General features: G+C 41.9%; 1 protein-coding gene and 1 pseudogene across 2 annotated transcripts in view; both read left to right on the forward strand.

Moving 5' to 3' along the window:
- Positions 1-18,066, forward strand: part of PCNX2 (pecanex 2) — a 314,758-nt gene that overhangs the window by 258,235 nt on the left and 38,457 nt on the right. For both annotated transcript variants that reach the window (XM_033199654.1, XM_033199655.1), the window contains exon 26: positions 10,110-10,363. In XM_033199654.1, coding sequence (XP_033055545.1) covers positions 10,110-10,363 — 254 coding nt within the window. The remainder of the gene's footprint in view (positions 1-10,109; positions 10,364-18,066) is intronic.
- LOC117076315 lies at positions 4,625-5,509 on the forward strand (annotated as a pseudogene).

The following is an 18,066-nucleotide window of genomic DNA, read 5'->3' on the forward strand; positions in this document are numbered from 1 at the left end:
CATCTTCTCACATACACATAGACACACACATGTGCATGCATACACAGACCACAGACTCGCACACATACTCATGCAACCAGCCCTCCCAGTTTAATGAAAAGGGGGAAAAAAAAAAGCCTTGGCTTTCAGCTCAATGTGATAAATGGTAGAACCGGATAGAAGAATAAGGAAGGGGAAAATTGGAATGCACATTTTTGAGGTCTGCTGTTTAACCAGTTTTGCTAATTTCTTCAAGTGAAAATCCTCCTTTATGCTTTTTCCTTGTGTAATATATTTCTGAAAATTGTCGGCTGGGTGTGGTGGCTCACGCCTGTAATCCCAGCACTTTGAGAGGCCAAGGTGGGCGGATCACCTGAGATTGGGAGCTCAAGACCAGCCTGACTGATGCGGAGGTTTAGTAGAAACCCCCGTCTCTACCAGAAATACAAAGTTAGCCAGGCGTGGCGGCACATGCCTGTAATCCCAGCTACTTGGGAGGCTGAGGCAGAATTGCTTCAACCTGGGAGGTGGAGGTTGCAGTGAGCCAAGATCGCACCATTGCACTCCAGTCTGGGCAATAAGAGTGAAACTCCATCTCAAAAAAAAAAAAAGAAAGAAAAGAAAAGAACGAAAGAAAACTGTCTTATTTCCTCCATCGGAAGAGAATTTCTTCCTCAATTATGTTATTAATGTACAACAAGCCAGTGTTAGTGTGTCACTGTGGCAGATTGAGACCCCACCCGCCCTGGAGCCTAGGGTCTGCAGTCCAAGAGTCCCAGTGTGCAGAGCAGTCAGGTTATGGTGGTCATTACTCTCTGGATGTCCCACTGTTTATAGTCCAGTATGCATTTCCATACATCTTCACCAGAGGGAAGAAACATTTTATATCATTTTATATCATAGAATGAGTTAAGAGACCCTTGAAATGTTTAAAAAAAAAAAAAAAAAAAAGAATGCTTTCAGCCAAAAACCAAAGCAAGGAGGTCTGGCAGAAAGACAAATGGAATTCGAAGATTTGGAATTAGGCTTTAACTGTCTCCCTTTTTATGTATGCAACCTGCTTGGCTTTTCCCCTTCCTGACCTGGACTCCTATTTCATAGACTGCTATCCTAATAGCTCTGAATGTGCATTATGATTTGAAGGTTGTAGTTTTCCATCTCTGGCATATTATGGTCATCTTACTCCTGGGTTCTATATAGAGGCTTGGTCTAAACATAGCCTTTCTTTATCTGCCACCATAGGTAAGGTAATACAATATACTGCTATGGAGTTCCTCAACTGGTGCCTGTTCAGACAGAGATCTGGAGAAGAACTGTTTTATTTGTCCATTCAATCACTGCATCAACAACTTTGCTGGCACCTACTAATTACCAGACACTGTGAACAATGATATGAGATCCCAGAAAAAGTGAATAATGAATAGGGGTGGGAGTGGGTGAAGCGAAATGTTTTGTGTTTCAATTAAGTCTCCAAAGACACGTAGAAAGATTCAAAGACATTCTTTTGGCCATGACTGAATAACCAGTACTAAAATATTCTTACTATCATAAACAATTATAAAACTGAAAAATTACATTAACCAATACTTTGCAGATACTGGACAACAGGCAGTTCAGGGCCCTTATCATTGAGAGAAAGGAAATACACAAAATGAGCTTCATAACTGCCTCCACTTTCTTTCTAGAGGTGCTTTCTTGTTCACAGTATAGGAAGCTGGAGCCCTAACAAAACACTGTGGTCTTATTGAACTAGGGGGATAGAATCTGAGTCCTGGGCTACTGAAGTATCTGGACTTTGTAGGTTAGAGTACCAGACAGGAGTGAATTGCAAAGAGGAGCTGCAGAAATCTGCATGGAGATCCCCTTTCATGATTAGATGGATATTAACCTGCTCTTGTGTAGGCATAGCCTGACAGAGAATGGTAACTGGAATGACGTGATATAAATAAAGATTATGTAGGCTACGCAGTGCTGAGAAATGTAGAGGCTCCAAATAGCCAGTGAGGACATCTTGTTGAACATCTTGGGCATTCAGTTGAGACCCCGAAAAGACCAGGCTTTAGGAGTAGAGATATTATCACCCTAGAATAAGGACTACTCTGGACCTTCCCAGCCAAAGATTTAAAACAAGCTTTAAAAGGATCAAGCTGATAACCTGATGGGCAAATAAATTAACTGCCTGACAGAACATGACTCTTTTAAAAAGAAGGACAAAAAGTTCACACTGCCAGGACTATAACATCAATGATATCTAGCATATAACAAGAGTTTCTAGATATGCAGAGAAGCAGAAAAAAGTGACTCATAACCAGGAAAATGAAACTATAAATAGAAACACACTCAAAGATTTTAGAGTTAATAGGAAAAAAAAGTTTCCACCAGGTAATCCTATGTTTAGGTTTTCAAAGGAAAAACGATCATAATGAATGAACATATGGAGAATATTAATAGAGAGGAAAAGTACACCAAAAACTTAAAATTCTAGAACTGAAAAAAATACAAAATAAAATGTCTGAAATAAAAAATTCAGTAAATGGGCTTCACAACAGCAACAGAAAAGATCAATGAACTCAAGGCTATAGAGACTATCCAATCTGATGCAAATAATGAAAAGACTAAAGAAAGCTATAGAGACCCAATATCTTGTGAAACAATATCAAATATTCTAACATATGGTGTAATTCGAGTCCTAAATGGAGAAGTGTGAAATAGGGGTGGAAAAGCAACTGAAGACATATTATCCAAATTTTTTTACTCAATGAAAAATATCAACCCATAGATCCCAGGATCTCAGTACATCTCAAGCAAGACAAACACAAAGAAAGCCAAACCTAAATGTGTAATAATCAAGTTTCTGAAAATTAAAGGTAAAGAAAAATTATAAGCGCATGTGAGATTTGTAATCATCATCTTACTGTTATGCCCAGACCGTTTGTTCCCCGAAAAAGACCACCAGAGTCCAGAGTCAAAGCCAAGCGGCAAGGATCTTTAATGCAAGTTCGAACTTGGTCCCTCCGTTCCACAACATACAGGAGGGCCCTGAACAATGCATGCGCTTGCCTTTTATAGCCTAATGTAAACAGGACTTGTAAAGTTGCAGAGGAACGAGGGAATTCTCTAGGTTACAGCATTACAATTGGTTAACATTTTAAGTTTATACATTTAGCAGTTTTTTTATTGGTTCCCGCGCTCTCACAAACGGCTGTGTTCTTATCGGGGATTTTCCAGGTGGTGTCCTTCTAAAGTTGAGATATATGGTAGTCTTTGAATTGAAAGATATATGGTAGGGAGACATATGGTGGGATGAGCCCAGGAAGTTGAGGGATATATGGAGGGGAGACATATGGTGGGATATGTTTATACTGGGCTCAGGAAGTTGAGAGATATATGGCAAGCACGAGTAATTAGAACAGAAAAAGAACAAGACAGGGACTTTCACATTGCTTGTCTATACAACATCTGAAATCTATAGATAACATTATTGGTTAGGTCCGGCGTCAACTTTTAACTAGGCTCAAGGTGCCGCCCGGGCTGTCTGCCTGTAGGGTCAACTTCTAACTAGGCTCAAGGCGCCGCCCGGGCTGCCTGCCTGTAGATTTCATTTGGTCTCTTTCATTACCAAGAGCATGAGAGAGTTTAAAAACAAACATACGTTATAGAGAGAGAACCAACAGTGTGAATTTTCTCTGACTTATCAAAAGAAATAATGCAAGCCAGAAAACAATAGAATAATTTTTTAAGTGCATAAAGAAAAATCAAAAACAAAAACTATCAACTCATAATTCTGCATCTAGGAAAAATATTCTTCAAGAATAAAGACAAAATTAAAATATTTTCAGATTTAAAAAAGCTGAGATAATCACCAACTGACATACACTATAAGAAACATTAAAAGGCGTTCTTCAGGCTAAAAAACAATATTAGATGAAGAATCGATTCTACACAAAAGAATGCAGATTGTGAGAAATGGCAAATATATGAGCAAAGATAATTTTCTTTTTAAAATCTTTTAGAATTGATTAAGCAAAAAATGATAAGAATGTGTCATTGGGTTTAAATTATATGTCGAAGTAAAATGTTTGACAACAATAATACAAATAACATGAGAGGATAAATATTCCATTGTAATGTCTTACATCATTGGAGGACTCATGAAATTGATTCATAGTAGATTGTGATAAGATAAAACACACATTATAACCCTTAGAGAAACTGCAAAAATAAAAGAGGTATGGCTAAAAAGCTGACTGAAAATAAAAAATAAAATACCCAAAGTTGCTCAATTAAAAAATAATGACCGGGCTGGGTGCGGTGGCTCACACCTGTAATCCCAGCACTTTGGGAGGCCAAGGCGGGTGGATCATGAGGTCAGGAGTTCGAGACCAGCCTGGCCAATATGGTGAAACCCCATTTCTACTAAAAATATGAAAAATTATCTAGGTCTGGTGGTGGGCACCTGTAATCCCAGCTACTCGGGAGGCTGAGGCAGGAGAATGGCTTGAACCTGGGAAGCAGAGGTTGCTGTGAGCCGAGATCTCACCATTGCACTCCAGCCTGGGTGACAGAGCAAGATGCCATCTTAAAAAAAAAGAAAAAGAAAAAGAAAAAAGACTGGAAAGAATACAAATTTTAAAAGTTGGAAAAATAAAAACAAATAGGAAAATAGTAGACTCTCACAACAAAAGAGAGGTGTTTTATAAATTTTCTAGCAGATATGACATAGGACATATTATTTTAATGCAAAGCAGATGAAGAACTACCCTACTAGTCTAAACTAGGCCCATTAACCTTTAATCATTTGGGTCCCTTAATCCTCTAATCATTGGATCATTAACATTCAAATATCCTGGAAGATTGGCTTATCTGTATTTTAAGAGGAAGCCAGACCTATATTTTACGTCAGTTCTTTGACCATTCGTTGGAGCTCCGGTTTTCAGCCTCTTTCTGGGCTACCTTGTAGCAATTTGAGGGTCAGTCATCAGTTTCTGCTTGGTTTCAAAGATCCAGGAGAAGCTTAGTGTTGTTCAAGACGCAGATGGACCCATCACAGCAGTTTAATACAACCTCCATCCCGGAGTCTTCACAAATGCTGACCGAAGAAAATTCTCGGGACGATTCAGGGGCCTCTGAAATCTGTTCCGAGATGTTGATAAAGAACGTTAGTAACTTGACTATCAACGCCAGTAACGAACCTTCTTCCCCTCTACCAGAAGATTCACGCTATTGAGTGATAGATGGAATTGCTGCAAGAGCAACAATCCTCAGGGAAATCAGAGATGACTTGCTTTACAGGAGGAGAGGAGTAAGAACATTGCTGTCTGTGCAGAGAGAAAGGATGGCAAGATTCAGATACATGTTACTCGGCAGAGTTCGTACGCATGAAAGAATACTAACTAACACTGGGCTTAAGGGAGTTAAGAAGGAATCAAGACCGTTCAAATGTCCCTGCAGTTTCTGCGTGTCTAACGGATGGGATCCTTCTGAGAATGCTAGAACAGGGAATTATGACACCAAACCACTTCAGCCATAAAACTTATTATTGCACCTTTTTCTTCTTGCTGGTAATTTTATATAGCAGGTTGTGAAAGCTATGCTATGCTAGTATAGACTATACACCAATAATATTAATGAGTTCTAGGATGTATTTTTCTTCTTGTATCTTTTTCTTCCTACTATGATACTAGTAATTTGTAAGGGATCTGTGTCATTTGAATGTATTTGAATAACTTTAGCTCTACTGTTTGATTTGACCCAAAGACAATATAAGTATTCCCATGTGTCTTAGAAGCCCAAAGTCAGTGAGATGAAACCCAACATCAAGAAACTGAAGCAAAGCTACTTGTGGATAAAGAAAGCATTAGGTAGTTTGGCTATAGCATAATAATTAGATTTTCTGGCTTTCAAAAATTTGGATTGCAATCACAGCAAACTTATTTTTACAGTTTTCAGTACAAAAAGGTGTTTATATAGAAACAATAAAGTTGACATTTGAGTACCTTTAAAAAAAAAAGAAAATAGTAGACTTTCACTCAGTCATATAAATAACCACATTACCTGTAAATGGATTAATTGCTATAATTAAAAATTGGAGATCATCAGATGAAGGGGTGGCCTGCCCCTCCACACTTGTGGGTGTTTCTCGTTAGGTGGAAACGAAAGACTTGAGAAAAGGAATAAAACACAGAGACAAAGTGTAGAGAAGAAAAGCGGGGCCCAGGGGACTGGCGCTCAGCTTACAGAGGACCCACGCCGGCACCGGTCTCTGAGTTCCCTTAGTATTTATTGATAATTGTCTTTACCATCAAAAAGATAATGGAGTGGCTGGACAATAGGATCCTTGTAGGGAGGAAATCAACAGTAAGACATATGAACAAAAAATCCTTGTAACATGAATAAGTTTAAAGGAAAATGCTGTGCCTTGAGATGCATATGCGAACATCTCCATAAACCTTTTAGCAGTATTGCTCCAGCAAGCCCCACCTTATTCCTAAAGGTGGTTTTCTCCTTGCTCAGTAAACAAAACACACAATGGGTGTTACCCGGAGATGTTCCGTTGCCCAGGGAGGGGCAGGAGACAAATGTTTTTCTCTTTCTTGAGATTTAAGAGAATGTTGATGACCTTTAACCATAAGCAGCCTTTAGGCACTTGTTTAACAAAGCACATTCTGCACCGCCCAAAATCCTTTTAACCTTAAGTCACCTTCGCACATGTCTCTTGCAAGGACAAAGTTGGAGGTAAGGTCACAGATTAACAGCATCTCAAATACAGAACTAAATGGAGTTTTTTATGTCTACTTCCTTCTATATAGACATGGTAACAAACTGATCTCTCTTTTCCCCACAATCAGACTAGATAAAAAAGCAAGTCCTAACTACATGCTGTTTACAAGAAATGGTTTAACTATAAAGATCTGGAGAGTCTTAGGAACCCTCACACCTATTTTGCTTTGTGCTATTTAAAAATAAAAAGATAGAAAATTATATTCCTTACAAACACTAACTATAGGAAACCTGGATTAGCTTTATTAATATCAGACTTCAAGATGAGGTATATCACCACATTAAAGAAAGATATTTCATAATAATCGAAGAGTTAATTCATCAAGAAGACATAACAGTCCTAAATGTGCATATACCTAGTAATAGAACTACAAGAAGCAAAAACTGACTGAATTAAAAGTAAAAACAGAAAAATCTACAACTATCGTTGAACACATCAACACTATACCTTCAGTAAATGATAGAAAATGCACACAAAAATATTAGCATCCAGAATGTTTGAATGATACTGTCAATCATTTGAAACTAATTGACATTTATGGAACACTTCACATAGCAACAGCAGAATACAGATATTTTCAAGAGCACTTGAAACATTCACCTAAATAGGCCATGTGCTAAGCCATCAAATAACACTCAATAAATTTCAAGAGATGGAAATAATAAGTGTTCATTCTCCAATAACACTGGAATTAAATTTGAAACTTACAAAAATTTGCATCATAAAAATTCCCCAATATTTGGAAAATAAGCAACACACTTCTAAACTCATGAGTCAAAAAAGAAATAACTAAGTTAATCACAAAATAACTGAATTGAATGAAAACAAAACACAGCATATAAAAAACACGTGGGATGTAACTGAAGCAATGTATAGAGAGAAATGTACAGCTGTAAACGTTTATATTAGCAAAGAAGAAAGGTTTAAAATCGAGATGTGAGCCAGGGTTTGGCAAACTAGGGTTCATGAGCTTACAATGGCTTTTACATTTTTAAAAGAAGAGGGGAAGGGGAAGAGAAAGAGAAGCAGGAGGAGGAAGAGAGGCAACGGAGACCATATGTGGCCCACAAAGCTTAAAATATTTACTCTCTGGCCCTTTACAGAAAAAAGTTAGTGACCCCTGACATAAGTTTTCACCTAGTACTAGAAAAAACTGATGATGGTAAATCCAAAGCAAGTAAAAGGAAGAAAATTTTAAAGATAAGAGTTGGATGTCTATGGTTTCTCTAGAAAATAAAAAAACAATAGAGGAAAATTAATGAAACTAAATGATGTTTCTTTGGAAAAATCAAGGATGCCAACTTTCACCACTTCTACTCAGCAGCATACAGGAGATAGTAGCCTGTGCAATAAGGTGCCAAGAAAGATAATAAAGTCAAAAAGATTTTTTAAACTTCTAGAAATTGTTGTCTACATTCACCATCTCTGCTTCTTCCCCCCCCATTATTTCTTGAATTCACTCTCATGAGACTACCCCTCCCCCACCTTTCCCCCACAACCTGTCTTGCAAAGATCACTGTACACTTCCATACTGCCAAATCTAACAGTTAATTCTTCATGTAATTTGACCTGTACGCATCATTTGATGGAACTGATGTTCCCTCTTCCTTTAAACTCTTTTTTCACTTGTCTTTTGGGACTTCCTGGTTTTCTTTCTAACTCACTTGCCGTTTCTGTTCTATCACTTTATTGGGATCTCCAACCTTTAAATGTTGGAATGTTTAGAGTTTACTTCTCAGACCTCTTCTCCATGCTCTCTGTACACTTTCTTGCTAGCATATAGGTGATTTGAAATAGCCCCTACATGCTAATAATTCTCCTAGATTTTATAAATCTCTAGCCAGAACTTGTCCCCTGAGCTCCAGATTCCTTAATCCAGCTGCCTCCCTGACATCTCCATTTTGATATATTAGGCACTTAAAACTTAACACACGTAAATGTAAATCCCTGATCTTCCCTTCACTCCTACCCAAAGGCTGGTCCTCCTGCAATCTTCCTCTCCTCTGTAAATAGTAATTTCATTCTTCATCCTGCTCAGGACAGAAACCTGAGAATCATTTTTTTCTCATCTTTTCAATATCCCATGTCTAAATTCGTCAACAAATCTCATCAGACTGCTTTCAGATACATCCAGAATCTAATCATTTCTCACCACTTCCTTCAACCACCCAGGACCAAGTCATCATTCTCTCCCATCTGGGTTAACTAACAGCTTCACAGTTGATGCCCTGGCTCCCACTCTTGTTCCCTCGACAGTCCTTTCTCTGGGCAGTAAGCCAGAGTGGTCCTCCTAAGACATAAGTCAGATTACATTTCTTTTAAGCTAAAGCCATCCAACTGTTCCTCTAACTCATTCTAAGTAGGATCTGCCCCTAGCTATCTCTCTGCTTCATTTACTGCTTTCCCACTTGTGCCCTCTACTATAGACTTTCTTGCTGCTCTGGAACATATAATAAGTATGATCCCAACCCAAGGCCTTGGACATGGTCTTCTGTCTGCCTGGAAAACCCTTCTCGCAGTTATCTGCGCTGAGTTCCCCCCAACCTCCTTCAGGTCTCTACTGAGACGTCCCAGGGAGGCCTTCTCTGAGCCCCTATTTAAAATAGTTATTCCCACCCTGTCATTCCAGTCCTTTTTTTGCTATAATTATTATTTTTTTGCCTGTCTTCTTTAACTTAAACTGATAAGCTATACAAGGACAGGGATTTTATACATTTTTTTCATTGCTGTATTCACAGTGCATTGGGTACACTCAATATTTGGTGAATAAATTATTCACTAGCTCATCAATTTGTTTATTTATTTGTTTGTGTGTTTGCTGAATTTCTACCTGCCAGGCATTGCCGTTAGGGAGCTCACAATCTGGTAAAAATAATAGGAACAACTACTGTTTTTGTGTGGTGACTAATCACTTTGCATATGCCATTTGATTTCATCCTTACAATAGCCTGTTTTACAGATGAGGAAACAAGCTTGCACCAGTTAAATAAATGGACTAAAGTCAAGTAGCTAGTATGTACTACCTTTTTCAAAACCTGTTTGTCGACTACTGCCTCCCACTGAAATGATGTTCTTCTGTGTTGACATTTAGCTCATAGCTCCATAAAAATTTTTAAATGGTTTAAATATATTTTCTACAAAGACTCGGAATGAATGTGCATGAATAAGAGAGTTCATGATTATGAGAATTACGACTTCTTTGGGGGACTTATTTGAGAATAAACAAATTTCCTGATTCCTCGACTCCCTTCAGCCTCTTCCCCTCTGATGAAGCCATGGGGAAATCCATTGAAGGGAACATTCTAGCATGCCTTCTCATCAAACTTCCTTCATGTTTGTGCTTGGCCAGGAACCTACTGCCAGCAGAGGGAGGTGGAAGCCATCATGGAGGGCGATGAGGAGGACAGAGGCTGCTGCTGCTGCAAACCAGGCCACTTGCCCCACCTGCTGTCCTGCAATGCTGCCTTTCACCTCCGCTGGCTCACCTGGGAAATCATGCGGACGCAGTACATCCTGGAGGGCTACAGCATCCTGGACAACAACGCCGCCACCATGCTGCAGGTGTTTGACCTCCGAAGGATCCTCATCCGCTACTACATCAAGGTATTGCTCTGTTTCCCAAACACCTGTCTAAGGCAGAAATGCTAGGATGGCACAGGAAGCTCCGAAAAAGCTCTGTCGAAAGTCTAAATTTTGAGCCTCTCATCCTCAGCTTCTGAATTGGAAGCCCAGCCATCTGGGGAACTGTCACTTTTGGAAAAGTCCTAGAGGGCTTTGCTTTAACCTGATATTTGTGCCCTGGTCATATCCTAAGCTTAGGCACCAATAGGCAGTTCGTTTTCTTATCTAGGTTTTCTTTGTCTCTTCTACCACAGCATGGTTTGCCTGTCCTGATGATGAGGACAAATTTAAATATCCTAGAAATATTACTAAGCCTCCATGTTTGAGTTATAAGGGTCAGATTAGATGCTCTGCACAGTGTCCACTTTAGAACCAGAATTATATTTTAAGTTCATAAGGAGAACTCAAAAAGTAGCTAAACCATCCAGTGAGAATTGACTGTGACAGCCTTTCCTCCTAACTCACATGGAGAATAATAACATATTTTTTTAGTTGCTCAGTGCCTACCTCTGCCCAATCTGTGTTTAACCTTAGAAATCATGGCAGTTTGGAGTAAGTCTCCTGGAAAACAAGTTTGGGACCTGCCTGAGGATGTGTAGTGTTCACTGGGGCTGAGGTGTTTTCTGAAGGGGAAGGGGCAGGTGAGGGCCATGTGGCAGAGGAGATCTTCGCTGTGGGTCCTGTGCTGGAGGTTTGGGGGGACTTGGCATGGTGGAAGTCCTGGATGACCCACAGGCATGCGTCACATCTTAATGCTATTCAAAAAGAGGAAGCTCATCCATCGGAGACCACAAAGGCCCCTGCCAGCGTGCTGAGACAGGTGGTCCAGCAGAAATGAGGAAACACAGAATGAAAAGATAACATGGCACCTAAAGTTTTAACCAGCTAACAAACAAAGGGCATTGAGAAATTTGGAATAAATTCAGGCATGGTGGCTCACGCCTGTAATCCCAGAGCTTTGGGAGGCCAAGGCAGCAGGATTGTTTGAGCCCAGGAGTTCAAGACCAGCCTAGGCAACATAACAAGACCCCATCTCTACAAAAAACAAAATGAAAAATTAGCTAGACGCGGGGTGCACACCTGTAGTCCCAGCTTCTCAGGAGGCTGAGGCAGGAGAATTGCCTGAGTCTAGGAGTTTGAGGCTGCAGCGGGCTGTGATTGCACCACTGCACTCCAGCCTGGGTAATGGGGATTCCCGAAATCCACAATAGCTGCTGAAGCTACGTGGAAACAAGATAGTCAGGGGGTAAATAACTCTTAGATCTCATCCCCCTAGGTGATTGCTACACAAAATGTTTGCAAAACCCTTTTCTGTGGCAGCATATTTACAACAGATTTAGCCGTTTGTGCTTGCCATCTTTGTGTGTGCTAGAGGTGCAAAACATTATATTCAAATGTCATACAAAACTATACATGTTTCGTCCAACCTAATGTAAATGGAGGAAGATTTGGGAAGCATACCAGGGAGTTACGGCCTATCTTCTATTTCTAAACTCTAGGCAAACTCAACATACCAGTTGTGTTAGATTTGGCAGTGAGCCATGAAATAAGAATGGCGTGCATGTTAGAAGCTTATTTCTCTCAGACTTTGATGATGGTTGATCATCAACCATCTTCCAAAATTTGAGTTCCACTATTTAAGTTACAGGCTTAAAGGGATAGAGGAAAGGACACAGAAAATGAAGACCAAGGGCACGCACCAGCTGTCTGTTAAAGAGGTTCTAGGAAGCTGCCCAGTATCCTCCCCACTGTATCCCGTCAGCCAGAACATTGTCACATGCCACCCGGAAGAGGGTCTGGCAAGTGTACTTTGGGCGGCCATGAGCCCAGAATGAAATTGTATGTTCACGGAAGAAGGAGAAAGCAGATGATAAATGGTAACTAGCCATCTCTGTTTTCTCCCTCAACAAGGAAAGTGTCTCTTGAGTATTTCCTTTGGTTTTCAGGAGGCAGGACGGGGTGGTTGCATGAACAGCTAGATCCAGGGACTGACTAAACAAGAGGACTCACAGGCCAGTGAAGCAAGTGGCCGGAAGAGGGCAGCAAGGACTAACAGTGTAGGTCTGGCCAGGCCGTGTAACGATAAGCCCTGGAGTTGACATCTTCCTGTTGCCTCAAGAATTAGACTAGACTCTTTCATCTGCTACCGAGACCTCCACTGTTGCTACTGGTTGTGTTTCCCACCCCTCTTCCCCCTGTTTTGTGTACACACTGTTTTGTGTACACACTGTGCACACACTACCTGTGCTCCCTGCCCCACACGCTTGCACACTGTTCACTCCTCCTGTAGGGACCCACCTCTCCCTCCCACATGCCCGCACCTTCTCCTCCAACCTCAGTTCCAACAGCTCTTCCTCACCAGCTGGCTGCCCAGTGCTTTCCTGCCCTTCAGGGCCATGGCCAACATTCACCTCCCCTTCCTCTGTAAACCTTTCCTGCTTCACTTTATGGGAATTCCCTAAACAGAGAAGCCACACCTGAGTCCTCTTTGGGTCCTCAGAGCTCTGCTTGATGACCTGTATATTGCATGGCCCAATTTGTTTTTCTGTACTAAATGAACAAAGGTTCCAGGGAACATAGATTTGGAGTCTGGGCCGTACAGTCTGGACAGAAGAGATCCTAATTCAGGCAAGGGTCTGGTGGCTTGCTACAGGCACGGGTGGTGGGAACGGGGTTCAATATTGAGCCACATCCCTGTCTTTCCATGAGCCAGACATGTGGACAGGCCCGACCCATCACCATGGGGCCAGCAGATCACCATGAGTGGGAGAGAAGGGAGGAGTAGTGAGAGTGAGATGCCCTGTCTGGGTCCATCCTCCCTGGACTAACCCTGTTGGTTTTCACAGAGGCCTTGGGGGTTCCATGACTGGACCAGCTTTTTGATGCCTTCTTTCCTTGGACGGCTAGTTGATACTCACCTTTCTTTTTCCTAACTGCTGGAAATGCACCTCCCAGTCCCCTAGATGATTTCTAAGATGACAGTTTGCCATTGGACAAATCCAGGATCATGTGCAAATGGAAGGGGGCTCAGGAGGGCCCCCCAGAACCTGCTGGGTAATAGCTGGCTTGTGGGGAAACAATGCCTTCCACTCTGTTTTTTAAGAAAGGAGAGTGAAGGCAAAATGGGAGTTGCAGGTAGGCTAGGAGAGACAGGCAGTGCACAGGTGTGCTACCTATCATAGCGTCTCTCACAAGCCAGAGCCAGGGCAAACCTGGAATAGACTCCCCTCCTCCCCCGCGAGCTAGATAATTACACATCCCCATGTCCTACCCACACATTCAAATTTCATAGGCCTGGGCTGGGACCCAAGGACCTTTTTTTTTGAGACGGAGCCTCACTCTATTGCCCAGACTGGAGTACAATGGCATGATCTCGGCTCACTGCAACCTCCACCTCTGGGACACAAGGACTTATATTGTTTAATAAGTTTCCTTAGTGATTTGATATACAACTAGGCTTTGGAGCTACTACAGACATCATTGTGCCCCACAGAAACAAGCATTTTCTTAACTCCCAAGTCAGCACTCAGGATGGGGCTGAGATTTTTGGGCAGATGAGGCCTCACGACGCCCTCATGTTTAATTCACTTTGGTACTGCCAGGCCGATCCTGCGAGGTTGCCTCCAAATACAGGACTCAGTGCTTCCCTGCCATGCAGCAAGGGGTGGCTCCGAACCTGCACTCATTCCCCGCTGCAGCTAGTTAAGGGAAATTTCAGGAGGGCTAACTGCCTATTAGAACAGAAGAAACAGCATTTTGGGGTTAAAAAAATTATTTTCTTCTTTGGTATGGTTGCTAGATGAACAAAGTTGCCTTTGTAGCTCTGAATTACTTAAAGTTTCAAGAGTTTGATTTCATTCTCTTTATTATTTTCCTACTGGAAAGGCAAATTAAAAGGAAGAAAAATTTGAAATAATTCCTTTACTACAAAAGGATTTTTTAAAAGTATCCTAATAAACTGGGTCAGTTCCCCCACCCTCTATGAATATATTTGAAATCATTTCCTTCCTGGCGACTTGAGGTTTTCCCTCGTGCCTCCTCCATCTCTCTTCAATTTATTAGTGTTTAAAACCCTCTTAGCAGTCAAGGAATCCGCCGCTTTCTGTGTGGGTCTGGCTCTCCTGCTGCCATTGTTTCCAGGCAGCTCTTTTAGAAAGGAGACCTGCTTATCACTGGCCTTGCAGAATGAGGCGCGAACAGCCCGACAGGTTGGTTTGCCTGCCAGGCCCCCCTTCCTAGAATGAGTTGTCTGAAAGAATATGCTGATCTACAATTAAAATGAGGAACCAGGAGAATCCCTGCTGGAGGAGCCAGATATCATGAATTTATTCAGGAGGGGTCCTGCTTTCAGCACAGCCTAGGTTTACCCCATCAATTCATTGTCACTGCCCCAACTTATCAGTTTTACTTAGTGTTGTATCCACTTCATCCTGACAGATTCTGAAAGATTTTACAGTGTTCATTGACTATGTCTCCATGACAGAAGTTCTGCCTAAATTAAATGGAGATAGGGTATGACTTGCAAGCATTTGGGGTGGTTCTGTTTTCTCCCGGTGAGAAGTGTCGGTGCTGTGATTTAGAAAGCTGAACATCTGATGGCGAGTGATGATGAGCATTTTTTCATGTGTCTGTTGGCTGTATGAATGTCTTCTTTTGAGAAATGTCTATTCATATCCTTTCCCCACTTTTTGATGGGGTTGTTTGTTTTTTTCTTGTATATTTGTTTGAGTTCTTTGTAGATTCTGGATATTAGCCCTTTGTCAGATGAGTAGGTTGCAAAAATTTTCTCCCATTCTGTAGGTTGCCTGTTCACAGAAATGCAAATCAAAACCACAATGAGATACCATCTCACACCAGTTAGAATGGCAATCATTAAGAAGTCAGGAAACAACAGGTGTTGGAGAGGATGTGGAGAAATAGGAACACTTTTACACTGTTGGTGGGATTGTAAACTAGTTCAACCATTATGGAAAACAGTATGGCAATTCCTCAAGGATCTAGAACTAGATGTACCATATGACCCAGCCGTCCCACTACTGGGTATATACCCAAAGGATTATAAATTATTCTACTACAAAGACACATGCACACGTATGTTTATTGCGGCACTATTCACAATAGCAAAGACTTGGAATCAAGCCAAATGTCCATCTGTGACAGACTGGATTAAGAAAATGTGGCACATATACACCATGGAATACTATGCAGCCATAAAAAAGGATGAGTTTGCATCCTTTGTAGGGACATGGATGCAACTGGAAACCATCATTCTTAGCAAACTATCACAAGAACAGAAAACCAAACACCTCATGTTCTCACTCATAGGTGGGAACTGAACAATGAGATCACTTGGACTAGGGAAGGGGAACATCACACACTGGGGCCTATCATGGGGAGGGGGGAGGAGGGAGGGATTGCATTGGGGAGTTATACATGATATAAATGATGAATTGATGGGTGCTGACGAGTTGATGGGTGCAGCACACCAACATGGCATAAGTATACATATGTAACAAACCTGCACATTATGCACATGTACCCTAGAACTTAAAGTATAATAAAAAAAAAAAAAAAAAAGAAAGCTGAACATCAAGCTGGGTTCTGTTCTGAAGTCAGCACTGCAGGGTTTTGCCAGACAGGAGAGGAGGAAGTGTTAACCTCTGGAATGCAAAGTCCTCATTAACTATTCTGACTTCATCGGTTGTGGGGTTAATTCCTCCCTAGCAATGAATGAACACATACACTTTTGTCTTTCAGTCTTTGTTTGTTATTCCTATCCGGTATGTGATTAGGCCATATTGGGGAAAAACTAGACCAGATGTTCACTAGAGCTAGATATTTAGAGAAACCAAATTTCTTTCTTCCCTTTGTAATGCTCAGCTGAGAAGCGGTGCTCGTGGACATGGGCATCGTTACTCTCTTTTGCTTGCAACTTTGGGCCGACGACTTAAACTGTCTTTAAATGATCCAGCCAGCAAGGAGACAAGAGAAAACCCTCCAGATTCAAAGTTTCTATTTGTGAATATCAGATGTGCACTCTGGTGACCACCACAGACACAACGGGTCTCCTGTCCCCTAATGCCATCCCCGTTCCCTCGCCCCTCTGCCTCAACCTCTCCTGGGCTGCTGCTACTGCTGCCACTGCCTGCCTCCCCTCTGAGTCCCACGCTCATCCTGCTTGCTGGGTAGGTAAGTCACAGATGTCAAAGACATGACTGTTTTTCCACCTATACACATATCAACGGGCCAGGCCATGTGCTAAGTTCCTCATATACATTGTCTCATTCTAAACCTCAGAACAGCCATGCAACGTGGGCATCATTAGCATGTCTTTCTTTCCCACCTCTGCCTTCAGCTTCCTTGACCTCTTTCTCCATCACTCCCTCTCTTCCTTCCTCCTCATGTCGAAGGCCTCTCTGAGGCCGGGATGGTTATCACGGGGTGTTACAGAGGATGGGAGAACAGGCACGCCACTGAATTCTAGTTATTGTCTGCAGATTTCATTTTTCCACTTCCTCATTTTTGGGACAGGTAGACTGTGGAGTGTAATAGAAGATGTGCCCAAAAGAAGGAAGAGCACAAGCCATGAGCCACAGATGAACCTCCCCAAAGTCCAGGCTGTCCTTAGTCCTCACAGCAAGAGCCTAAGTCATGCGTTTGCAGTTGTTCAGTGGAAATCAAAGACTGTCTCTTCACCTGCTGAAGTCCTAACAAAAAAACCTTGAAGCCAGATACCCAAGTCACCTGAGGCCTTGAGCCCTGGGTTTTATTTCCCAGCCAGACGGAGGGAAGAGCCAGAGAGGGAGGGTGGGGGCTCCCCTAGAAAAGGGTTTCTCGACCCGCTCCACTTACAGGTGTCAGTCACTGAAGACTTTGTTTCCATCCACCCAGTATTCGTTTTCTGCTTTCTCATTTAAAAAGAATATGTTTTTATAAACAGAGAAGAGCATCAATTAAGCGTTTCTTTCTAACAGGAGCACACATCCCCGCCTCCTTGCGTCAAACACTGTGAGCCCTCCAGCCCCTCATGATTTCACGATGAGATGTGCAGCCTCGTTCCAGGGGTGCCCCTCAGCCTCAATAGCCCCAAGCACCACCTGCATTTTTCTGTTATAATGGAACAGCGGTGCATGCTGGCAGGGACTCTGCAGCAGCACACCCTGAGCTTGGATCCGGGTGTGGATTTTCATTTCCTCTGTCCCATTTCTATTTCTTGAGGCCAGGTGCTAGCCTTTTTGATGGAAGAATTTATTCAAAAACTACAAAATGGCTTTCCACAAACCTGTTACTCAGAATAATCAAGCCCAAGGGAAGCATTTTCCCCAAGTGGGACTCATAAGTACAGTGTCTGATTAAGAAGGAAACATGGGTTACTTGTGAACATATCACAGATGTCCACTGTCTAGGCGCTCAGGATTAAGCGTGTGAAGGTGACAACAATTTCACATTGTCAGTACTTTCCATAAGAACTGTGTTGTTTTGACTGGGCACAGTGGATCACACCTGTAATCCTCGCACTTTGGGAGGCTGAGGCAGGGGTTCAAGACCAGACTGGGCAACAAGACCCTGTCTCTACAAAAATAAAAACTAAAATATTAGCCGGACATGGTGGCTTGCACCTGTAGCCCTAGTTACTCTAGAGGCTGAGGCAGGAGGATCGCTTGAGCCCAGGAGTTCAAGGCTTC

Source organism: Trachypithecus francoisi, unplaced genomic scaffold, assembly GCF_009764315.1.
Source record: "Trachypithecus francoisi isolate TF-2019V2 unplaced genomic scaffold, Tfra_2.0 Lachesis_group5, whole genome shotgun sequence".
Lineage (NCBI taxonomy): Eukaryota > Metazoa > Chordata > Mammalia > Primates > Cercopithecidae > Trachypithecus > Trachypithecus francoisi.